Consider the following 25,153-nt stretch of genomic DNA (forward strand, 5'->3'; position numbering starts at 1 on the left):
TTGCGTTAGAAACATCCAGCTAGGGGAAGAAGCAGTGGCTGGCTGAGATCAGCCACCTTGCTGCTCTACACCCATAGTCACATCCCTGCACTGTATTCACCCCGGCTGCCATGCAGCCACCTCTGGGGCAGAAGGTGGCAGCTGTCCACCGGCACACACCACGGTCCAGCAGTTCAGGACACACAGAGCACAATCCATAGAGCCTGCTTCTGCCACCCTCCCGAGCCAGGCACCCTCTGCTGGCACTGGCACTGCCCCACAGAGCGAGCAAGTCAGAGCAACCCTGTAGGAAACTGGGAGACAAGGGCACCTGGTAACAAGCCCTTTGTGCTGGAAGGGCGCAGGGTCCGTCCTGGGCTTTAACTCAGGCCACCAGCCCCTCCTGCCATAGGGCCTGCTCTGTGATGGCTCCCGGCCCCTCCAAAACACCCGCAAGCTCTCCTCAGCCTGTCCGGGAGGGAGGAAAATACCCCCAAATGGGGGAGCTAACAGCCTGTTCTGCACCCAGGGAGCCAATGACAGAGCCCCTGACCTGGCTGGCGTTGGCCCAGGCTGTAGCCACCTGAGCACAGAACTCAGCTCACCAGCCCCTGGCTCTGCCGTGCCGCTCGGAGGAGCCGGAATAGCGAGGGCTGGATGCCGCCATCGCCAAGCAGGGCAAACCCTGCGCATCGCTGCTTGGCAGGGCCCCACCCCTCACAGCTGGCCAGCCTGGGCTCTGGGAACAGGCCAGGATTAAACCATGAGGCTGCCAGGAGGCTGCGGCCTGCACCTCTCCCCCATCATTGGTCTGATTTCCTCTGTGCAGCCTGAGCAGGCTTCGTGGCCTCCTGACAGCAGCAGGAAGCTGTTTCCTTGCGAGGCTCTGTCCCTCCCGTCCGCCCAGCTCCTCTGGCTACATCTGCCTGGTGCTCAGTCAGTAGGAAACCTCAGTCCTAGCCCTCAGCACAAACGGGGGAGACATCAGCCAGCCCAGTCCTGCCTCCGGTTCCAATCAGCTGTTCTCCGCGTTAGCCCAGCCACAGCCCCTGGGCGGGCCAGGGCATTTGGTGCAGCGCAGCTGCCTAGTGCCTTTGCCTCCCCGTGCCCATCGCCGGTGCGTTGGGGAACAGGCCCCATTGCAGGGGCCAGGGAACAGAAACCCTGCTCCTGTGGGCCCAAAAGCCTGTCACAAGGAGGGCAGCAGCATCTCCCTCCCTGGAAGCCTGATCTCCTGGAGGCCGGTGGGGGTGTGTGGTGGGGGGCAGTGCTGAAGGAGAGCTGCTCTCCACAGCATCCCCCGCTCTTGCAACTCCACGGGGGTCTCCCTGGGCAGACTCGCACTCAGGGCCTCTCCTACCTCTCCTGGGGATGCCTGGGCCTGAGCCGGGATCAGGGTCTCCACCATCCTAGGAGCTTTGAGATCTGGGGCAGGTGGTGGGGTGCAGGAGGCAGTGGAAACTCTGCAGCTCCTGGGCCATGGATTTGGCCCTTTCTGTGGGCATGAGCTGGGCCTTCGATTGCTTTGCCTTCCCCACGCAGCCTCCTGCAGAGCCCCCCAAGGGAGCCGGTGTTAGGGGGTTTCTGGGTGGGCCTAGCACAGCCCTCTCTCTAGGGGAGCTCTGACAGCCTCAGCAGGGCCTCAAACCCTGCCAGACTCTGGAGCAGCTCAGCAGGCCTATCCCACAGACTGCAGCGGACCAGGGCAGACGGGAGAATGGGCAGGGGTGGCGAGAGGGAGAGACGGGGCTAGGGTGAAGCGCTAGCCCGCGGCCCGCACTGGAACCGTGCGCAGCAGTTCTAAGGGGCGCTGGTTACTCTAGCTCCTCAGTTAGTCTCGTTAACTCCACTTCCAGCAAGCGAAACACGTTCCCTCCGGGTGGGTCCCTCGCAGCCACTGGGCCCTGCTGGTTCCACGTCGGAGGGGCCGAGTGCCAGGCGGGATCTACGCTGCTAGTGATCTACGGCTGCATGCTTTCCTCTGCCGCCCCCTTAGTCCTTGTGCTCCTGGGTGGATTCCTTGATCACCTGTGGGCAGACAGAGGGCGACTGTTACCGTCATGGCCAGTCACTGCCCCCCTCCACTGGCAGGATTTCCTTGGCTCAGAGCCAGCTGAGGGGCCCCCAGCCGCTTGGAGGCCAGGAGGCAAGTCCCTAGCAAGCCCCACTCTCCTGTGGGGGATTTGTCCCTGTGTGGAGCCAGGGCTGGCCTGTGGGTTGAGTGGTGGGTTAGCACGTCGGGGGTCCCTGAACCCGGGCCCCCGCTGCCCTGGCACCCTGGCTTCTTTTCCTCTCCTGGTCACTGGACACTGGCAGGCCAGTCCAGCCGTGCGGCTAATGCTAGTGACCCCTCGGCCGGGCTCAGGCCGCCCAGGGTAGCAAAGTGCTTGGCTGGAGACCCAGAAAGGGTGTTTCCGCCCCTGACCCAGTGCGTCCCTATTGAGCCGGCCCAGCTGCTCCCCGCCTCAGCGCTCCTGCGGCTGACACAGCCTGCTGGGACTCGCAGCTCCTCAGTGTGCTAGGGCACCGAGGGAACATGAGGGCCACTCACACCCTGAGGCTGGGTCACTGACATGCCAGCTGTGCCCCTCAGCTGCTTGTCCCTCCGTGCCCGGTGGCAGGAAGGGTCATGGCCCTCCGAGAGCCAACATGCAAAGTCAATGGGGAAAGCCACATGCTGCCAGCTGGAGCAGTGCAGAGCTCCGCTCAGCCAAGGGGACTCTGCGGCCACCTCTTCCCTGTAACTGCAGCCAAAGAGCCTTCCAGGGAGGGCAGTCACCAAACCTCCTGGCAGGTGCATGGCGCATGCGGGGAACCTCCCCCTCCTCACGGCCGGCAGAGTGAGAGAGGGATGGGTGGCCATAGCCGCTCTGCCTGTGCACCTGCAGGTCGACTGACCAGGCCAGAGCGCCACGTGCCCGGCTCCCAGTCCTCTCCCATCTCCTCGCGGCCGGCGGAGTGAGAGAGGGATGGGTGGCCATGGCCGCTCTGCCTGTGCACCTGCAGGTTGACTGGCCAGGCCAGAGCTCCATGTGCCCGGCTCCCAGTCCCCTCCCGTCTCCTTCAGGGCAGTATCCAACCCCAGAACTGTGTCAGGGGAAGCTCAAAGTGGTGCATTCTTTGCTCTGTGGAGGCACAGCAGTTTTTGTGTGTGACCTGATCAAAATGTCTCTTGCAGGGCTCCCTCTGGGGCGACCTAAAATGCCCTGCAGAGGCTGGGCTGAGCTTTGCCTGATCCTGTAGTATAACCCCACCAAAAGTTTGTCTTTTCAGCCCCTCTCCCTTTTGTTCCTAGGGTGTGAATACTCCAGGAGAGACGTCCCCTGCCCCAAGATTTACAATCCAAACGAGAGACAAGGGGGGTGGGGATATCTTTTACTGGACCAGCTTCTGCCAGGGGAAGGGACAAGCTTTCGAGGGACACAGAAGCTCTTCTCCAGTATGGGGCAGGAAGCTGAATGCAAACTGGGCTGGATTGTAAGCAGAAGGGGTACCTGGAGTTGGAGGATGTCACCTGAAATGAAGTGGGTGCACCAAGACCACTTAGATTGGGGCGGGCAAACTTCTTGACCTGAGGGCCGCATCAGGTTTCGTAAATTGTATGGAGGGCCGGTTAGGGGAGGGGGTCGTGGCCTGGCCCCCACCTCCTATCTGCCTCCCCTCCAGGACTCCTGCCCTCTCCAACCCCCCCATCCCCTGAGTGCCCCCTGCTGCCCCATCCAATCCCCCTCCTTCCTGACTGCTCCTCCGGGACCCTGCCCCCATTCAACCCCCTGGCCACCATCCACATCCCTGCCTCCAACCACCATCCCAAACTCCCTTTCCCTCTATCCAACCTCCCCTGCTCCCTGCCCCCTACCGCGCTGCCTGCAGCACCGGTGACTGTTGGAGAAGCTGGGCCATGCCGCTGCTGCCATCGCGCAGCACAGAGATCGGGTCAGGCTGGGCCCTGCAGCTGCTGTGCCCCAGGAGCTCACAGCCCCGTCACCCAGAGCATTGCGAGCTGAGGCTGCTGGCGAGGGGGACAGCAGGGGAGGGGCCGGGGACAAGCCTCCTGGGCCAGGAGCTCGGGGGCCAGGCAGGACAGTCCCGCAGGCTGGATGTGGCCCACGGGCCGTGGTTTGCCCACCCCTGAGTCCTAGAGAGGGATTAATGAGTCTGCTACAGCCTTAGCTAAGGGCCAGGTGGCTTTTAGCTCATGCAGTGAGGAGCAGTTCTCAAGCTTTTGTACTGGTGACTCCTTTTACAGCAAGCCTCCGAGTACGAACCCCCACCCATAAATTAAAAACACTTACAAATATTTAACACGATTATAAATGCTGGAGGCAAAGGGGTTCGGATGGAGGCTGACAGCTCGCGACCCCCCACATAATAACCTCACAGCCCCCTGAGGGGTTACAACTCCCAGTTTGAGAACCCCTGCAGCAGAGGCTCATGCACTGAACTTCGGAGGTCCCCGGTTCGATCCTGACGACCGGCGCCTGTTGGGGTTACATGGGCAGTTGTGGGTTAGATTGTTGTGCATAAAGAGTTTGAAGTGGGTATGACACTGGCAAGCCAGGTGCCTGCTCATGCCAGGGCCTCCCTGAACACTGGCAGATGAAGAGCTGGAAACCAGACTGGCTCAGCTGTGGGTCACTAGAGTTAAAACAAGTGTCAGTGTTATAAGGATGTGCGTCCTGTTTAGACTTCATGGAATGCTTGTAGGATGCTGCGTGTGTGAATCCTGCTTGTAACACCCGTATCCCCTGGTATAAAGCGACATTGAGTGTTTGCACTGCAAACCTCTGTGATGGTGTAACAGGAAAAAGCAGCATGACTTAAGGTGAAGTGCTCGTCCTGCACACAAGGGGGCCCACTCAAGGCAAATCAGGCTTTGTGCAGCATCAAAGGCCAGACACCTTGCTGGCTGCACCCCTCACCCCCTCCAGGAAGGGGAGGCTGCGCAAGAGCTCATCCCACCAGCCTGGCATCTGGGGTGAAAGGGATACAAAGGAGAAACGATGCAGAAGGGCAAAGATTCCTAAGCATAAGCAAGAGATCCCCATGCTGCTTGGCACAGGTCAGCCCAAAGGACATAGAGAGCTGCTCACTGTAGAGGCTTATATTAAATCAAAGAGTGGAACTCGTTTGTGATTTAACCTTGTAAATAATTCTCATTTCTTTTCTTAGTTGCTACAGCTTTAGCCAGGATTGGCGACAGGCGTTGTCTCTGGTCTGAAATCTGAGTACAACTGACCTAGGTAAGTGACTGGTCCTTTGGGACTGGGAATAGCCTGAATATTGCTGTGATTTTTAGTGTACCGTGACCATCTATCACATTGTCCAGCTTGCCTGGGTGGCGAGATAGACTGGAATGCCCAAGGGGACTGTGTGAGTCCACGGTCAGACTGGTCTAGTGCTTGAGGAGGTCACTCATTACGGGGTTGGTGAAATCTAATTCTAGAACGTACCACCCGTTTGGGGTCTCTGCCCTGCTCTTTGACAGTCTGCCCTGAGGCTGGCACTTACGGCCATGAGTCGCTCCAGACAGCGTGGCAGTGGGCAAGTAAAGGTCGCAGGCAGTGTGCTGTGTTGTGAATTGTTGTAATGAGCCATAAAGTGTCCCTGTTCAGTCCATGTTTTTTGGTGCCTAGCAGAGTTATGAATTTAAGTTCCCAGGCTTATTAGTTTGTAACACCACACTGCCTGCTACCCTTAATTACCCACTTCAACCCCTCTGTGCATAATAATCTAACCTAGAACTGCTGGCTTCATTTCCAGCCACCGCCTCCAACATGCCTTAATGCTTCTGCTTAACAAGTTCTCCCCATTTGTGTTTAGCTGGGATGCTCAAAGTGCCTTTCTCAGCCCTAAAGAAAAGCCCTGCCTGCCCATGGTGCTGTGATTCCCTCCAAGTTCTCCCACAGCCGGGAGCGGCATCCTGAGCAGCTCCGTGAGCGCTCCCTGCTGGGGAATGTCAAAGCAGCAGGCAGTCCCCTGGCCCCCGCCCACTCCAGTCTCCCCCTTCCTCCCCCCCCCCATTCCCCGCGGCAGCAGCCTGCCTGCCCCTGTGCTCCCAGTGCAGGGCAGAGCAGGATCATTCTTGTGATTTGCTCTTTGTTCCCCAAAGGGAGCACAGGCTCAGCTGTCAGATACGTCCTGGGAGCTTTGAAAGGGGAGGGGCACATGCCTGCAGGGCAGCAGAGCTCAAACCAGTGAGCAGAGCGGTCACAGCGGGCGGGCATTGTGGGATACTGACAGAACCCAGTTCTGTCGACAAAACAAACCGCAGTGTCTACACTGACGCATTATGCCTCTCATAACCATAGGTGGTTTTATTTTGTCGGCAAAACAGCAGAGTTTTGCCGCCAGAAGTCGCTTTGTCGCGTGTACACCTCCCCTGTGATGTAGACAAGGCCTGATTTCGATGACACTGCATTGTCCAACAGAACCTGTTCTACTGAATTGTCTTGCCCAGCTCTCCCGCACAGCAGCACGTCCTTCCTCAGTGCCTGGCCTGCCACACGCCCCAGCCTCGCTGGACACCTCAGCAAACACAGACGGGGAGTCACTGACTCGGCAGGCAGTCGACTAGTGGTGAGATCCACCAACAGAACAACCATCCTGCTTCTCCCCAGGAGAATGCTGCCCCCACTAGGCCATTACAGCTCAGCAAGCGAGGCACATGCCCATCACCCACCAGGCCCAGGCCCATTACCTGGAAGCCCCAGACAACAGGGAACTGCATCATGGCAAGGTCAGGTGGTGTCCAGCGGGCAGGGGTGGGGCTGGATGATGGGGCAAGGGCAGAGGAGACCATCTCCTACCTCTGCATCTCTGGTCTCCACAGTTTTGACCACGATGTTCCTCTTCAGGTGAGCCTCAGACACTGACTTGGTATCCAGGCTGGTCTCTGTGGGGAAGAGCAGATGTGGCCATTGTCTCCACTCTGAGAAAGCCCAGCCAGGCAGAACAAGACAGAGCGAAGCTTTTTGGGCCACACAGGCTGCCAGGTCGGGCTAGCTCTGGGCCTGAGCTGAGATTCCCTGCACACGGCACAGGAGCCATGAACCCTCTCCTGCCGGTGGCTAATAGCCCGTCCGCACTCACTGGGCTCTGAGATCTGTTAGCAAAGGGATCTGTGCTCCCCTCCCTGACTCACACCAGAGGGGAATGGCCCACAGCAAGTGAACCCAAAAACCCACACAGCACAGATGCTGGAACTAGGAGTGCTGGGGGTTTGAAGTGGTTTCCGTCACAGGCAGGTTTTACAGCTTGGTTCAATGGCTCTCAGCCCCCCACTGTGCACATTGTCCCAGCACCTCTAGTACCCTGTGGACTCCCTGGGGCTGTCCCCTGGCATGCACCTGGCTGGGCTGCCCCGACATGATACCATTTGTTCGGACGGGGCTGTAGAGTTTGTGGGCTGGGTACTGCGATGGCACCGCACCCCAGTCCCCTCTCTGTGGGACTGCCCCGCAGTGGGAGAGTAACCATGGGTCTCGCCTGCCTGAATTCCTGCTTGGAAAGTTACATGGCCCAGGGCAAGGCACAGATGCTCCAAATTTCCACTTCTTCCTGCCCCAACACACCCCGAAGCTCGGGGCTCCCTGGGACTCCCCCATCCCACATTGCAGGGTCCCCCTGCACCACAGAGCAGGCTGCAGTCAGAGAAGTGGCTTCAGGGACACTCTCATTGCTCCTGTACCTGTTACAGGGTCCCCATGTCACCAGGCTGGGTCCCAAAGGAGGCCACGGCGCAGGCTTCCCTTCACCTGTACCTCCTGGAGCCTGGCCTGGCTGGACACAGGGAGCATCTACACACTGGATGGGCTGGCCCAGATCAGACCAGTGGGGCCCCAGCCCAGGCACCCGCCTCCCACTGGTGCCAGTGCCAATACTCAGACTTTACATCCCCAGGCTCTGGCGGGTGGTATGGTTATCCCTGTTTGACACAGAGTGGAGAAGGGTCACCCAAGGTCACGTAGCAGGTTAGTGACAGGAGCAGAGCCAGGTCTGCTCCCTGCTCCCTGTCCATTGAACTGTGCTACCAGCCCTGGTGCGTCAGAGGAAGATGGGAGAAGACCCCACAATGCAGGAGAAGTTGCACAACTCTGTGCATTAAGGAGAAGTTCCCACAGTGACCAGCATATGCCCTGGAGCACGAGATTGGATGGCCCCCATCTTAGCGCCTCTAGCCGCAAGTGGCCATCACATTACCCAGCCCTTCCTCCAGTCCTGGCCCAGAGTCAGAGCCTGTGCGTGGCGGGGGCGGCACCATGGCAAAGTGAGTCCACACCCGAACGTGAAGGCGCGACGTAGCCACGACCACCCATCCCATCCCTCCTCCCTTGGGGCGCGCAGCATCCTGACCTCGGATCTGCAGGTTGGAGAAGGTCTGCACGGGGATGGTGATCCTGCAGGAACAAGGCAAACGGAGAGGGACAAGTGTGAGATGGGCCCCACAAGAGGCACTTCCTAGGCAAGGCTGCCTCTGACTCATTGAGAGAAAGGAGGCCTTTGCTGGGAGACCTACGTGACAGGCCAGCTCGTCAGAGAGCTCTAGAACAGGCAGCTGACAATAGGGTTACCAACCCTCCAGGAGTGTCCAGGAATTAAAGATGAATCTTTAATGATATATTATGCCATGTGATGAAACCCCCGGAATCCCTCCAACCAAAATCGGCAGCCCTAGGTGACCAGAGGCCCATTTCCACCACGTACCCAGCCCAGCCATATACCCTCAGCGTCTGGCTGCCTGGACGCTTCTGCTTGCATGGATGCTCTTGAGGTCAGTGGGGTTGCAGGGGGACGATTGAAAGTCATTCGCTTCCAAGAGCACATGGGCGAGATGGGCCCACGCTGCCAGGCGGGGATCCGGGCAGCTTTCCTCCAAAGGTTGGGAGAGTTTGGATCCAGGGTTTGGTTCAGGCTCTTCTCTAAGTGACAGAGCATGAGACCCCAGGCACTCAATCCAGCAGTGGCCTGGAGCACCTGTTAGCTAAGACAAGGGGTGCTGGGTTGGCAGCCCTGGCACTGGTGTCCTCTGGGTATCCACGGAACAGGTTCCTCAGAGTCCCCCTGAAAGAATGAATTCCCGTTCCTCATCCTGCCATTGGAGGGGCCCCTTGGATGAGGGAGGTGAGGCCTAGGGATAACCACTTCCAGGTGCATTACAGGCTATTAGCACAAGGAGAGAGGCAGTGGCCCCCCGGGGTGCATCCCTCCATCCGTCTGCAGGAGGCTCACCTGCTTTCCTCTCCCTCCAGGAGCTTGCGGTAGGTGGCAATCTCAATGTCCAAGGCCAGCTTGACGTTGAGCAGGTCCTGGTATTCCTGGAGGTGCCGAGCCATCTCCTCCTTGAGGCTCCGGATGTCCTCCTCCAGACGGATGACTGTGTCCTGGTAACTGGCTGTCTCAATGGCGTAGCGGTCCTCCATCTCCCGCAGCTGCCTCTCCAGGGATTCATTCTGAGGGGGCGGGATGAGGGGCTGTTACTAATCTGGATTCTCCCTGCCCTCAGCTGGTTGCCCCCAGGGATCATGTCATGGTTGGCGCCAGCAGACCAGGGTCACGTGATCCTAACAGGGATCATCGAGCTCCAGGGCTCCTACAGAGAGGTGGGGGGGCCGCCCCACTGGAGCACATAGTCCAGTCCCCCACCTCCTGCCTGCACCAGGCCAGACCTGTCATTCGCTTCAGCTGCTACTCTTCCTCCTTGTCCTACGGGAGCAGACCCCTACCCTAGCCCAGTGTCCTGCCCCTGCCCTATGGGAGCGGACCCCAGGCCCAGCCCAGTGTCCTGCCCCTGCCCCACGGGAGCTGACCCCAAGCCCAGCCCAGTGTCCTGCCCCTGCCCCACGGGAGCAGACCCCAGGCCCAGCCCAGTGTCCTGCCCCTGCCCCACGGGAGCAGACCCCAGGCCCAGCCCAGTGTCCTGCCCCTGCCCCATGGGAGCAGACCCCAGGCCCAGCCCAGTGTCCTGCCCCTGCCCTACAGGAGCAGACCCCAGGCCCAGCCCAGTGTCCTGCCCATGCCCCATGGGAGCAGACCCCAGGCCCAGCCCAGTGACCTGCCCCTGCCCTACGGGAGCAGACCCCAGGCCCAGCCCAGTGTCCTACCCCTGCCCTACGGGAGCAGACCCCAGGCCCAGCCCAGTGTCCTGCCCCTGCCCTACGGGAGCAGACCCCATCCCCTAGCCGAGTGTCCTTCCCCTGCCGCACGGGAGCAGACCCCATCCCCTAGCCCAGTGTCCTGCCTCTGCCCCACAGGAGCAGACCCCAGGCCCAGCCCAGCATCCTGACCCTGCCCTATGGGAGCAAATTCCAGGCCCAGCCCAGCGTCCTGCCCCTGCCCCACGGGAGCAGACCCCAGGCCCAGATCAGTGTCCTGCCCGTGCCCCATGAGCATGGGAGGCAAGTTTGTAGAAATTTTGGTGGTGCCCAGAACCCGCCTCCCAACTCCGCCCCCTCAAACTCCGCCTCCACCTTCCTAAGGCTCTGGGCGGGGTTTCAGGGGGGAGGTCTGGGGTGCAGGTCCTGGGCTGGAGATTAGGGTGCAGGAGGGATGCAGGCTTTGGGAAGGAGTTTGGGTGCTGGGTGCAGGCTCCGGGCTGGGGCAGGGGGTGGGTGTGCAGGAGGGGGTGAGGGCTGCAGGCTTTGAGATGGAGTTTGGGTGCAGGCTTGGCTGGGGGTGGGGGTGTAGGAAGGGGGAGGTGGTGCACGCTGGGGCAGAGGCTCAGGGTGCAGGGGAATGAAGGTTGGGGCTGAGAATGGGTTCGTGCTGTGGGGGGGGCTCAGAGCTGGGGCAGAGGATTAGGGTGCAGGGGGATGAGGGCTCTGGCTGGGGATGAGGATTAGGGTGCAGAGGGATGAGGGCTCTGGCTGGGGATGAGGGGTTTGGGGCATTGGAGAGGCTCAGGGCTAGGGCAGAAGGGCAGGGTAAGGGCAGCCTGCCTTGCCATTAGGGTTTGGCAGGTGCTAGGGCCCGGGGGCAGCAGACAGCAGTTCTGCCGGGAGCTGCTCTACTCGGGCAGCAGGAGCAGGCAGGGACGTGGCGAAGGGGGGACGCAGGGGGAGGGGTGGAAGGCGGGGGCCGGGACCCGCTCCAGGCAAGGACGTGGTGGGGCGAGGCGGTGGGCAGAGACCCAAGGGGGCCGGGACCCGCTCCAGGCAGGGACGTGGTGGGGCAGGGCGGAGGGGAGAGACCCGTGGGGGCCGGGACCTGCTCCAGGCAGGGACGCGGCAGGGCGGGGCGGTGGGGGGAGACCCGCAGGGGCCAGGACCCGCTCCAGCCAGGGATGTGGTGGGGCGGGGCGGAGGGGAGAGACCCGCGGGGGTGGGACCTGCTCCAGGCAGGGACGCGGTGGGGCGGGGAGGTGGGGAGAGACCCGTGGGGGCTGGGACCCGCTCCAGGCAGGGACGCGGCGGGGCGGGGCGGAGGGAAGAGACCCGCGGGGGCCGGGACCCGCTCCAGGCAGGGACGCGGCGGGGCGGGGCGGTGGGGGAAGACCCGCTGGGGCCGGGGACGGGCCCCGATCCAGGCAGGGCCGGGGGAGACACCCAGCTCCAAATTTTGCTGGAGCAGGGCTCCCAGCCCTGAATATTCCTGGCGCCCGGGCACCTCGAGCCCATATAGCCCGCTGCCTATGTCCACAGGAGCAGACCCCAAGCCTGGCCCAGTGCCCTGCCCCTGCCCCACGGGCGCAGACCCCATCCCCTAGCCCAGTGTCCTGCCCCTGCCTCACAGGCCATCTTGTTTGGCCGCTTTCCTCTTCGCACATTACAGGAGCACAAGGCCCAGCACTGTTTGGTGTCTGTCGAGTCCTTACGGCCAAGCTTGGCATGTTTGATTCTGAGCCGAGGTTTATCTGACGAGGCTAATTGGAGATGAAGGGAAGTTGGAGCCCAAAGCAGGGCTCAGTGACCAGGGTGATGTTCATCGGGTGGCCTGTGCTAATGGAGGGCACCCATTGCTGCCTGCTCCTGCCCCCAGCACCCACACCTACCATCCCCCGCAGGGACTCCAGGTCGCAGGTGAGTGCCTGCAGCTGGCGCCGATACTCATTGGCTTCCTGCTTGGCCAGGCGCAGGGCTTCAATGTTCCGAGCTGCTGCGTCCGTCAGGTCTGCAAACTGAGGAAGAGGAGTTAGTGCGCGTGGCCCGGCGAGCCAGGGACGTCCTCCGCGGGGAGAGCACGCAGCAGGGGCGTGGTGCCCACGGGAACAGGAACTGGGGAGAGAGCGGGGGGGTGATACCAGCTGATTGAAGTAAGCCAGTGGCTGCAGCACGGGCTTGGTAGCCGGGACGCCCAAGTTCATGAAGCTCAGGGGACTCACTGCAGGGGAATGTCTCATGAACCAGCCCTTCCAACCTGTCTGGTAACTCCCCTGGGTGGCATATGGCACACGGGGCGTCACGCAGGGGACCAGTCGGAGCAGCAGTGGGAGGGGTAAGAGGCAGGTACTGCATGTGCAACCCACGATGTGCCTCACTGGCCGCCCCTGGTCTGAGGGCCTGGCTCAGGCCCCGTTACCTTGGACTTGTACCACTCCTCGGTCTCGTGCATGTTGTTGGAGGCCATGGACTCGTACTGGATGCGGATCTCCCGCAGCGCAGCCGTCAGGTCTGGTTTTGACATGTCCATCTCAATGTGGACCTGCTGCTGCGCCAGCTGCTCCTGCAGCTCTCTCAGTTCCTGCAAAGATACAAGCGAGGCGGGTTGGCGGCACGGAGACAGGGCTGTGCCATGCTGGGAGACAGGCAGCGGCGCCCACGCTGGGCACGGGACTGAACCTGCCACAGTCGCCATTGCGGATCCCGGCGTGGAGGGGATCGGTACCGGCACCGCACTAGCTCCCAAGGGATGGAATGGTCTGACCCTGTGGGAAATCGGGCCAGCCACATCCCTTCTGCAGTGCCCACTGCTGGTCACGCTGTGCTATGACGTGCCATTGCTGTGGCTGCTGCAGACCTCTGTCCATCCATCCTTCTCTGGGTCTCTGGACAAGCTGGTGGAAGTTCCCCGTCCGTGCCGGGGTTTAAAGGAAGGAGCTCCCCTAGCTCACAGCAAGGGGTGGAGCTGACAGGACAGCAGAAGAAGGTGCAGGTCCTTCTTATGTGACTGTGGGGCGTATATTACACCGGCGAAGATCCCCTGACACCCCTTCGCAGATGCAGAATTTACATGTCACTCTTTGAGTTTGGGCCAAAGATTTCTCCCTTCTCCCTCCTGGCTGGCAGGAATAACAGGCCAGGTGATGGGAACCCAGCACGCCGGTGCACAATGGAACCCAAGGGAGGGCCTAGGGGAGAGGAGAAACCCCCCAAAGGAGAGTGATGAGCTGTTCCCACCGTAAGATCCCTGCCCCTCTGGACAGCTGGTCCCAAGGCAAGGACAGACGTCGGGGCTCTCTCTGCCATCCCATTCCCACCCAGGCACCGTAGGGGCCTGGAGATGGGTCACGCACGATACCTCCTCATGGACTTTCCTCAGGAAGTTGATCTCCTCCTGCAGGGACTCGACTTTCCGCTCCAGGTCCAGGCGCACTAATGCAGCATTGTCAACATCCTGCCATGTGGGTGAGAGCAGGGGAGGTGAAGTCACAGCTCCTGCCAGGAGCACGTGCAGCTCCAAGCGCGCTGGTCTGGGGACCTGACCTGACTCCAGGGCCAGCCATGCTTTTGTGCACAATGTGTTAGAGGCTGAGTGACTGGTGTGGGCTCAGGTACCTGGGCCAAGCAAGGGCTCAGCCTGCTCCTGGGGCCTGTTCACCAGCTTAGTCATGGGGAAGAGTTAGCTCTGGAATTCCCTCCCAGGCCACATTGCCAGGGCGTGTTTTGCCTTCCCCTGCAGTGTAGGGGGCCGATCACCGGCCCGGATTAGCTGGGATATCTCACGTAATCCTTTCCCTACCCTGGCAGGGGCCGCGAGCACTGGTGACCCTCAGTCTCCCCGACACTGGGCTGCCCAATTACTCGAGTCCCACCCTCTTCCTGTTCCACTGCCACAGCGGCCTGGGCTTGCCAAGCCAGCTCTGGTTTCCAGGCTGAGGGGCCCCCAGCTTCCAGGACAGGGCCCGCCTGGCCGCGAGCAGAGCACGCCTCACCTGTCTGTAGGAAGACAAATTGTTTTCAGCTTCCAGCCGTAGATTAATCTCGTCCTGTAACCTGAAACAAGAAGCAAACAGGCGCTTGGCAGTGTTATATAATTATCGGCTTTTCTGAGCTAAACCCACACAAACAAATGCTCAGAGTCAAAAGAACCAGGGAGCGTGTGGAGCCCTGATCGTTCCCTTTCATTGATGTACAGCCACTTCCCCCACTCCTCCTCAGAGACACCCACCTCCGACCTCCTGTCTCACCCCCCCCGAGTATCCCTCTGCACAGACAACCCCCTCCGACCCTCCTCTGTCACACACCCCCGCACCCCGAGTATCTCTCTTCACACAGACACCCACCTCCAACCTCCTGTCTCTCTCACACACACGAGTATCCCTCTTTAAACTGACATCCACACCCCACCCTCCTTGGTCGCACACAGACACCCACACCCAATACTCCTCTGTCTCAAACACATACACAGAGCCCCGCTCTTCACACAAATACTCACTTCTGATCCTTATCTCTCATGCATACATACACACAGTCCCCCACATACGGACACCCACACCTGACCCTCCTCTGTCGCACACACATACATTCAGTCCCCCGCTTCATGGAGACACTTATGTTAGGATATAGACATTGAGAACTGTCTGTAAAGGCCTATACTTTAAGAATTTAGGTGTATTCTTATCACTTAGCTAGTTATAGACATATAAAAGAAAGAATCAAAATCACTGTCTGTGTATGGACCTTCTCTCACTGGGCCTGGTTCTTAGGCTAAAGCCTTTGGCTAAGCAGCAGAGGCAGCCATAAGCTGGGAAGTGTCTGGTCACATCCTCACATTCCAAACTAGTCACATTGAAATAAGGTGCTATTGGGCTGTTAGGAATAGAACCCTGTCCTGTATCAGAGGGGTAGCCGTGTTAGTCTGGATCTGTAAAAAGCAGCAAAGAGTCCTGTGGCACCTTATAGACTAACAGACGTACTGAGCATAAGCTTTCATGGGTGAATACCCATTTCGTCAGACGCATGATATCCTGTCCTGATATTCCTATCACCTCCAGAGAAAGGGAAGAGCCTAGAAGATGTAAAAGGAAACTTAGTTTGATAGTAGCCTGTCTGGCAAGAACTCACTTATCAATAGCTGGGGTGTGAAATCCTCATTTCCGTATTGTTCTGTCACTGTAGTCTCCACTTCCCTATTGTTTGTCTGTATAATCTCTGTCTGGTTCTGTGAGTGTTTCTGTCTGCTGTATAATTTTGTTGGGGGTAAACCAATTAAGGGGATGGGATATAATTGGCTAAATAACCATGTTACAGTATGTTAGGATTGGTTAGTTAAATTTTAGTAAAATGATTGGTTAAGGTATAGCTAAGCAGAACTCAAGTTTTACTATATACACCGCTATCCTGATATAACGTGGCCCAATATAACATGAATTCAGATATAATGTGGTAAAGCAGCGCTCCGGGGGAGTTCGGCGCTACACAAGCCGGTGGATCAAAGCAAGTTTGATATAACCTGGTTTCACTTATAACACGGTAAGATTGTTTTGGCTCCCGAGGACAGCCTTATATTGAGGTAGAGGTGTAGTTGTGGTGTTTAGATGTGCTTGTAATGATTAGAGCTGGAAGCACTGGCTTGGGAGTCTGGAAGGACAGCAAACAGGAAGGAGGGAGGAGGAGTTGAGGAGGCAGAGTGAGCGTTACAGAGGGTGCAGCAGCAGCTTGGTAAAGAGGTATCCACTGTAAAAATAAAGTCCTGTTGAAGTATGTTAGTACCTTGCCTGATTGATACAACATTTTGGCCACGAGGATGGATCTTCTGCCTCTGAATCCACCTGCGCCCTTCCTGCAAAGCCCAGGTGAGCCTCCAATTGCTTTTACTGTCTGGATCCATATGTTTGAGACTTATCTGTTTGCAATCAGTGCTACAGAGACTTCTGAAGAAAGAAAGTGTGCTCCGCTAATCCACTGCCTTGGAGCAGAAGGGCAGCGTATATTCTACGCTTTTCCCCTTGCAGATGATAAATATGAGACTGCATCACTGCATTAAAGAACTTTTTTGTGCCAAAAGTGAACACAGTAGCTAATCGCTACAGATTTCACCAGTGTGCACAGAAACCAGGGGAGACTATAATGCAGTATATTGCTTCCCTGAGGAGTCTGATTGTAACTCGTGACTTTGGGAATATGGCGTGTAACCGTGCGGACCCACCCCCGCGGCGCCTCCTGCTGGTTGCTTCGGGGAATTAGCTCAATTCCAGCTACGGAGCGCCCTCTGCAGGCCGGTGATCCACCTGTCCTCCGCTGGCCCCAGGCCCCTCCCTGGACCTCGGTGCCCCTTTAACTGGGTCTCCCCTCTCCCAGGGGAACCCCAGCCCACTATCTCCACTTTGCCTCAGTATTGGCTACTGCCCAGTCATTGTCTAGCCCCCACGCCCTGGGGCAGACTGCAGTATCAGCCACTCATCATAGGCAAAGGGGTTTTGGCCTGGCTGCCCCTCTGCAAGCCCAGTACCTTGCAGGCCTAGAATTAGGCCCTGCAGCCTAGGGAGTTGCTGGTCTAGGGCTTCCCAGCTCCTAAGGCTTTTCCCCCAGCCCTGCCTTTAGGTCCCCTGGGTGAGTCCCCGAGCAGCCAGGCCTGTCTCTCTCTCCAGTCAGAGAGAGACTCTTTTTGCTTCTGACTCCCTGGCCTTCTTATTAGGCCCTGTGGCTCAGTTTGGGGCGTGGCCCCAGCTGCAGCCACTTCCCCAATCAGCCCAGCTTAAAGGCTGCTTTCTCCAGCCCCAGCCCCTTCCCCGGGCTGTTTTTAACTCCTTCAGGGCAGGAGCAGAGATCCACTCTGCTACATGGCAGATGAGCTGATTAGAGACCAGCTCATTGAGAATACAACCATGCTTCGTGTAAGAGAATGCTTACTTCTAGAACCACAATTCACACTAGAAAAAGCAAGAACCATTGCTACTCAGATTGAGTCAGCTACAGCTGAAGCCAAGGTAATGAGCAAAGATACAGAAGGCACAGTCCAGCCTGTGACTCCTTTGCAAAAAAGTTCACTATCGCTGCAGACAAACCATTGCAAGAGGAAAACTAATAAAAAGCCACTGACTCAGCAAATGCAAAATACGATAAAAGCATGCTTTCACTGCGGATCCCCACAACACCTTGCAAGCTACGCAGGATGTGCAGCAAAAGTGGCTGAGTGCAATCACTGCAGAAAGATTGGGCATTTTGCTGAAGTATGCTGCAGTAGCCCGTTCAATCAACAGGGGCATGCAGTTACAGTACCAGATGTTACTGTGCTGAGTGTGGATCAAGCCACTACTGCACATATTCCAGAGCAGATAAAGTGCGTTGTAAATGTTTCCACCATCCCCTCAGGCAAATCACACTCTATTCAGCTAATGTTGGACACTGGCTCAGCAGTATCTATACTACCTGATTCCATCTATTTGCATTACTTTAGAGATGTGCCTCTTACTGAACCCAAGCTTCAGTTGGTGTGCTAGTTGAAAAACCATATTCCCGTACATGGCTGCCTGCCAGTGATAGTTACTTTTGGTGGTTGCTGCGTAACTGCAGAGTTCTACATTGTCCACAAAGGCACTCCTATCCTTGGCAGAGATTTACTGGCTGCTTTAAATCTCAGGGCAGTTAATGGACGAATTGATCTTCCTCAGCAAAGCACTCTTGCGGTACACACACCAGTTTCAGCTGGGACCCAACAGGGTTGAGGAGAAACTCGCCTGTGCTTATGGGTTTCTGCATAAAGTTAAAATGCGGAATAATGTGATGCCTGTATGACAGAAATTACGGCGTTTACCATTTTCCGTCAGGGAAGCTGTTTCAGAGGAACTTAGAAAACGTGTTCACAAGGACATTACTGAAGAGATAAACTCCTCGGAATGGGTTTCACCTATAGTGGTGACGCAGAAGAAAGTGCAGGCATTCAACTTTGTGTGCACTTAAGGGAGCCAAATAAAGCTATTGTGATTGACAGCCACCCTCTGCCTCACATAGGAGAAGTATTTGCAGAACTCCATGGAGCAAAGATGTTTTCTACTCTTGATTTGCAGAGCGCGTACCACCAGGTTATGTTTCATGAGGACAGCAGAGACCTCACAGCCTTTATTACACGAGGGGCTATTTCTTTTTAAATGTGTTCCATACGGTCTCGCATCAGCCCCAAGTGCCTTCCAAAAAATGATGTCATTGATTCTGAAGAAACACCATGGAGTTCAGTGCTATTTGGATGATATTCCACTGAGGAGCATGACAATAACCTGCAGTCTGTACTAAACTGCATCCGCAAAGCAGGCCTCAAGCTCAATAGGTCCAAATGCAAATTTAGACAAACTGAACTCGCCTGTTTGATACAACAATACTCTGCAGTCAATCAGGAAGTAAGGGGGGGGAATGGGAACTGGGAACGGGGGTGTGGGAATTGGAATCATGTTTTGCTAAGGGGGGTGGAATGGAAACGGGGACACAGGCAAGGATGTGTTGTATCAGAGCTGGGAAGGGGAACACTGAGGAAGGAAACTGGAATCATGCTTGCTGGAAGTTCACCCCAGTAAACATCAAATTGTTTGCACCTTTGGACTTCGGGTATTGCTGCTCTCTGTTCATGTCGAAAGACCAGGGAGGTGAGAGGGTGAAGGAATAAACCCCCTAACAACTTACACCTGACCCTCCTCTGTCACACACATACACACAGTCCCCCTCACACAGACACCCACAACCCACCCTCCTCTGTCACACACACATACACACAGTCCCCCTCACACAGACACCCACAACCCATCCTCCTCTGTCACACACACATATGTGCACACCTGACTCTCCTCTGTGACACACACATACACACAGTGCCCCTCACACAGACACCCACAACCATCCTCCTCTGTCACACACACATACATGCACACCTGACTCTCCTCTGTCACACACACATACATGCACACCTGACTCTCCTCTGTGAGACACACATACACACAGTGCCCCTCACACAGACACCCACAACCCATCCTCCTCTGTCACACACACATACGTGCACACCTGACTCTCCTCTCTTGCATGCGCGCACACACATACCCAGACACACACACACAACCCTCCTCTTACACACACATACATACAGTGCCCCTCTTTACACAGACATCCTCACCCGACCATCGTCTCTTGCATACATGTACACACAGTCCCCTTCTTCACACAGACACCCTCACCCAATCCTCCATTGTCACATACACATACAGATAGTCCCCCCTCTTCACACAGACACTCACACTGTAACTTCCTCTGTCGCACACACATACACACAGTCCCTGTTGCACAGACACCCAAACCCTCCCCTCCCCTGTCACACACATATACGCAGCTCCCCTCTTCACACAGACACACACACCTGATCCTTCTCTCTCACACACACGTACACACAGTCCCCCTCAGCCAGACAGCCCATTCCCCTCTCATTGTCACCAGCACCGATAACCCATTTCCTGTTACATGCACACCCCATCATCGCCCTGCCCTCGCTAATACCCACCGATACACACCCATATCCCTCCCTCCAGTCACTCCCACATTGGTGCAGCGCGGACAGTGGCAGGGAACAACTCCGTCATAGCTCCCTGCCAGGAGGCGTCACCCTGCTTTATGGCGAAGAGTGGAAACGGGCCTTGAGGTGCAGGACTCCATATTGCCAGTCCCTTGAGCCACTCAGACCCTAGTGCAAAGCAGGGGTACAGAGCAGCAGAGGGAGCTCTGCAATGGCAGGAGAGGAAGGCAGAGCTTGAATGCACATTATCGAGGGGCCACAGCAGGAAAACGGGAAGACGGTACCCAGAACAGCACCCCCGAGAACAGCAGCCAGGCCAATGACAGCTGCTGCCCAAAAGTGTCACTAGACCAAGGGACCCGGGACGCTGAGGTGTGGGTGGCCAATGCAGAGGACACAGATACAGGTGCCCCATCTGGAGAAAAGGGCTATTCCAAGATGTCAGTCCAGGGGGAAGTAGAAGAGAACGGCGTGAGGATTGTGAGGTGTGAGGGTTGTGCATGTTAAATTAATCCATTCATGGATTGTATGGGTTGGGTTAGGGAGAAAGGTGGGATGGATTGTGTGGGTGGGGTTAGGGAGGTAGGTGGGATGGATTGTGCAGGTTCGGTTAGGTAGGTAGGTGGGATGGATTATGTGGGTTGGTTAGGTAGGAAGGTGGGATGGATTGTGTGGGTTGGTTAGGAAGGTAGGTGGGATGGATTGTGTGGGTGGGGTTAGGGAGGTAGGTGGGATGGATTGTGCAGGTTGGGTTAGGGAGGAAGATGGGATGGATTATGTGGGTTGGTTAGATAGGACGGTGGGATGGATTGTGCGGGTTGGGTTAGGTAGGTAGGTGGGATGGATTATGTGGGTTGGTTAGGTAGGATGGTGGGATGGATTGTGGGGGTTGGGTTAGGGAGGTAGGTGGGATGGATTGTGCGGGTTGGGTTAGGGAGGAAGGTGGGTTGGATTGTGCAGGTTGGGTTAGGTAGGTAGGTGGGATGGATTGTGCGGGTTGGGTTAGGGAGGAAGATGGGATGGATTATGTGGGTTGGTTAGGTAGGTAGGTGGGATGGATTGTGCGGGTTGGGTTAGGTAGGTAGGGGGGATGGATTGTGCGGGTTGGTTAGGTAGGATGGTGGGATGGATTGTGGGGGTTGGGTTAGGGAGGTAAGTGGGATAGATTGTGCGGGTTGGGTTAGGGAGGAAGGTGGGTTGGATTGTGCGGGTTGGGTTAGGGAGGAAGGTGGGATGGATTATGTGGGTGGGTTAGGTAGGAAGGTGGAATGGATTGTGCGGGTTGGGTTGGGAGGAAGGTGGGTTGGATTGTGCGGGTTGGGTTAGGGAGGAAGGTGGGATGGATTATGTGGGTTGGTTAGGTAGGAAGGTGGGATGGATTGTGCGGGTTGGGTTAGAGAGGAAGGTGGGATGGATTGTGGGGGTTGGGTTGGGTAGGTAGGTGAGATGGATTGAGTGGGTTTTGTTAGCTGTGATGTCTCATATTAAAAGCAGTCTTCCCTGCAGTCACTTAGTCAATGTTTTTTAATCAGTGATCCGAGGACCCCTGAGGGTGCACAGACAATGTCTCAGATTTCCACAGTGGTCCGTACCTGTATTTGAAATTGTTTAGGTTCTGCACAGAGAATAAGGGTGAAAACCACAGGCTAGTGTATGTATAATAATCCAGGTCTGGAGACTCCTAGGCTGGTGATAAGCAGAACAGACAGGGGAGGGGGTGGGACCCTGGGTCCCATTCCTTGTTCTGCACTGGAATCACTGTGTGACCTTGAGCCAGTCGCTTCTCTTGCCGGTGCTCATTTTCCCTGCCTCTGACAGGGGGATATTGTTCATCCACTGCCCACAGTGGAGAGCGTGTGAGGTTGGATTTGCTGGTATTTGTGCAGATCATGGAGGCAGGCAAAGGTCTTATTGCCCAGTGAAGCAGGACTTCTTTCCTTCGATCCCTACTCCATGGGCTCTGTGTTAGGGGCATCCCCAAAGCTCATCATCTGGATGTGTCCCAGACTTCTGGGGAGCAAATTCTGCCAAACACAAGATCTTTTATAGACAGAAACATTGCTTGCCTTCCAGTCTCTGTCTGGCTTTTGAATTATAGATGGTGGCGGGTTGGGTTAGGGAGGAAGGTGGGATGGATTATGTGGGTTGGTTAGGTAGGAAGGTGGGATGGATTGTGTGGGTTGGGTTAGGGAGGAAGGTGGGTTGGATTATGTGGGTTGGTTAGGTAGGAAGGTGGGATGGATTGTGCGGGTTGGGTTAGGGAGGAAGGTGGGTTGGATTATGTGGGTTGGTTAGGTAGGAAGGTGGGATGGATTGTGTGGGTTGGGTTAGGTAGGAAGGTGGGATGGATTATGTGGGTTGGTTAGGTAGGAAGGTGGGATGGATTGTGGGGGTTGGGTTAGGGAGGAAGGTGTGTGTGTGTGTGTGTGTGTGTGTGTGTGTGTGTGTGTGTGTGTGTGTGTGTGTGTGTGTGTGGTGTTCGGCTTGCTACGAATGTTGCCCCCTTGCTTTTTAAACTGCTGGTTTTATCCCCTACATCTGCCCTTGTCCGCAGCCCAGTGTTTATTGTAACTATTGAGTGTTACTACGCTAGAGGCCCAGCATTCCCCATGCTGCAGGGGCACAGAGGAAGAGACGGTCCCTGCCCAGGCAGCTCACATTCGGAAGAGACAAGAGGAGGCCAGGGAGAAAGGAAGGAGCCATATCCTCACCTTGCACATGGGGAGCTGATGGCCAGAGAGATTCAGGGCCAGATTTTCTAAAGCGCTGAACTCAACACAAGCTGAACACTTTGAAAATCTGCCCCCCAGTTGTGGGTGCTTGCCAAAGTCACACAGAGAGCCTGTTGCTGCCCCGCCCCCATGATTTACTCAGTGACAGCTGGGGGGGGGAGGGAATGCTGTCCCAGACCAGGAGAGTTTGACACATATCAATACTTTTTCCCATCCTGAGTTGGGATAGAAAAGGAGAAATGTGAAAACTTTTCATGAACCAATCATCCACATCCGCTGAAATGCTTCACTTTGATCAGTTTTGTTTCAATTTTGTCCTTTGACATTTTTAACCTTTTTAAAGCATATACGCTGTAAAACTTTTAAACTCAAAGTCATTTCTAGCAGAAACATGAAACTTTTCCTTTTGAAAATGTCAAAATGGGATGTTTCAACAATTTCAAACCTTTTCGAATCCGGAGATTCGTCCAAACTGCCCCTTCCCGGGAAGTTCTGCTTCAATGAACCAGCATTTTCTGATGAACCAAACTTTCATTGGAAACCTCCTGACGAACTCTTGCCAGCAGCGATAATCCTGTGCCCTTCCGGCGCAGGCATAAACTAACCCCATTTCTAACTCCCTGTGGTGCTAAGACACTACTACTACCTGCTCCGACACAGAGACGTAACAATCTTGCCCTAGTCAATGGTGAGGACCCAGGAGTTACGACTCCAAGATCCTTCTGCCAACTACTAGATCACCTTCTCTCCAAGCAGGGGATGGAATTTAGGAGTCTAGGTTTTCCATATGCTAACCACTAGACCACACTCCTCTTCCAGGGCTGGAGCTTGGGCTCGATTCCATTGCACTAACCATTAGATGACACTTCCTCTAGAAAGCAACAGACTGGTTGTGTAGAACCAGCAAAATACAAGACCAAACCTCTCTCTGAGGCTGGTAAACCTTTGCCTGCTGCTGCTGCCCTCCCCGGATTCTCAGTCAGACAGAGGTTTTATGACATGTATAGAGTGAGCAGCCTGGCTCCCAGATCAAGGTCTTTTCTGTGGAGTCTCGGCCAGAGCACGTTGCGGCAGGAATGCTGCAAATTTCTGAGCACAGGCTCAGCAAGAGAAGCGCCACAGCCCCAATTGAGTCAGGTTGAGCAGATCCCTCTGCGGTAGACGTCCCCGTCTGAGGTCTGGGCCAGCTGCCACCCCTGAGATCCAGCTGTTCGTGCATGCCCGTGTTTACGCCTGCCCAATTTGGGCAAGCACGTTTTGGGCAGGGACCCAGGGTTTTGTGTGTTGCTGCTCACCCAGCTTGGGGTGGGGGGTGTTTTACGAGCCCGCAGGTTTACAGGTGCAGACATTTGGATGCGGATTTTTGAACATTGAAAATGGGAGGCTGCTCTGTGGCTGCAGAATAACACTTTGTTCTTCCCACCCGCAGAGCCCTCCCAGGGGCCAGTGCCTCTGGGGCACAGAGTGAGGACGTGACTTGCCAGCCGGGGAGCAGCAGAGCTGGGAACCAGGAATTCTAACACTCAGCCCCACGCACTAGCACTGCCCCTCTCTGCCTTTGCAGCCACACACAGATTCCCCACCAGCTTTAAAGTGCATTGAAGCTGCAGCTTCTCAGGGTCAGGGACCGCTCTCTTTGGGTGTAACCTGTCTTGGCTAAGTGACCTGCTCTGGCTGCATAGCCCCCAGACGCTACTGCAGCTGCTCTCCAGCCCTGCGCCCGGCAAAGGAGCCTCCTTACTTTTGCCGGAGGCCGTTGACGTCATCCAGCAGATTTTCCCTCTCGATCTCCAGCCTGGTCTTGGCATTAGACAGCTGGTCCACCAGCCGGCGGAGCTCTCTCAGCTCCTCCTGATAGATGTCGGACAGCTTGGTGGGCTCCTTATCTCTGATCTGGTTGAGCTCCGCTACCAGCACCTTGTTCTGCTGCTCCAAGAAGCGCACCTTCTCGATGTAGCTGGCGAAGCGGTCGTTCAGCTCCATCATCTCCACCTTCTCGTTGGTGCGTGTCTCCTTGAACTCGGTGTTGAGGGCATCAGCCAGAGAGAAATCGGCTTTGTCCTGGAAGAACCTGGGGCCGGCACGGATGCTCAGGCTGGAGCTCTTTTTCTTGGTCATGGAGACTCTGGTGCTGGGGCTGGGCGACATGAGCCATAAGAGGGGCGAGGATCTCAGGGGTTGATGGACAGCGGTGGCTTGGGGGCCGAAGCGCCGCCGATATGAGGACAGTCGCTGACTCTCCATGGTCATGCTCATCCTCCAGGCTGTGCTGAGTCCCGAGTGCAGCCCTTGGATGGAATTCGCTCTGTGCTGCCGGGGTTTATACAGAGGACCAGCCTTCCCAGGGGTATGTGTGACACAGGCAGAAGGAGGGGGAGGCCAGGAGGAGGTGGGGATTGTGCCTGGTCCTAGTGTCTGCTATGTATCAAGCCAACCCCCCAGGCCCCTGGCAAAGAAACAAAGAGTGACAGAACAAGTGGAAACCCTCAGCTATTGCCTTGTGCGGAGGAGAACAAATGCAAATTGGCATGCTCCGTGGTGATGTGTGTGGCACTGCTCCAGGAGCTCCATGCCCCTCTGGTGGGTGGGCACCAGCTTCCCGTAAACTCCTTTCATGGCTGAATGTACCTGGGAGGTGGCCACAGCAGGGGAGAGCCTGATCCACACGTGCTCCTTTCCCAGCATCCTTGAGACTCGTAAGAGTCAACATGGCCTTTTTCTCTGACGCGCAGGGCGAGCCAGCCCCTCAGACCTCGTCTCCTGGGACACAGCAGGGCCCTCCCGGGTGAAAG

General features: G+C 56.6%; 1 protein-coding gene across 1 annotated transcript; it reads right to left on the bottom strand.

Moving 5' to 3' along the window:
* Positions 1-1,253: 1,253 nt before the first annotated feature.
* Positions 1,254-24,728, bottom strand: GFAP (glial fibrillary acidic protein). The gene is made up of 9 exons (XM_030541469.1): positions 24,103-24,728; positions 14,069-14,129; positions 13,435-13,530; positions 12,496-12,657; positions 11,969-12,094; positions 9,211-9,431; positions 8,335-8,378; positions 6,789-6,874; positions 1,254-2,007 (listed from the first exon to the last, which is right to left on the bottom strand). The coding sequence occupies exons 1-9, from the start codon at positions 24,615-24,617 to the stop codon at positions 1,972-1,974; spliced, it is 1,347 nt and encodes a 448-aa protein (XP_030397329.1). The 5' UTR covers positions 24,618-24,728; the 3' UTR covers positions 1,254-1,971.
* Positions 24,729-25,153: the final 425 nt, after the last annotated feature.

Source organism: Gopherus evgoodei, chromosome 23 (genome assembly GCF_007399415.2).
Source record: "Gopherus evgoodei ecotype Sinaloan lineage chromosome 23, rGopEvg1_v1.p, whole genome shotgun sequence".
Lineage (NCBI taxonomy): Eukaryota > Metazoa > Chordata > Testudines > Testudinidae > Gopherus > Gopherus evgoodei.

Bases quoted from the DNA above. Each gene is read 5' to 3' on its own strand.
- GFAP (XM_030541469.1), bottom strand. From the start codon at position 24,617: ATGAGCATGACCATGGAGAGTCAGCGACTGTCCTCATATCGGCGGCGC. The intron at 14,130-24,102 runs GTAAGGAGGCTC...TTCTTGTTTCAG, and splicing joins GTCAACGGCCTCCGGCAAAA to GTTACAGGACGAGATTAATC. The intron at 2,008-6,788 runs GTAGGAGATGGT...GTCTGCCCACAG, and splicing joins TGGAGACCAGAGATGCAGAG to GTGATCAAGGAATCCACCCA.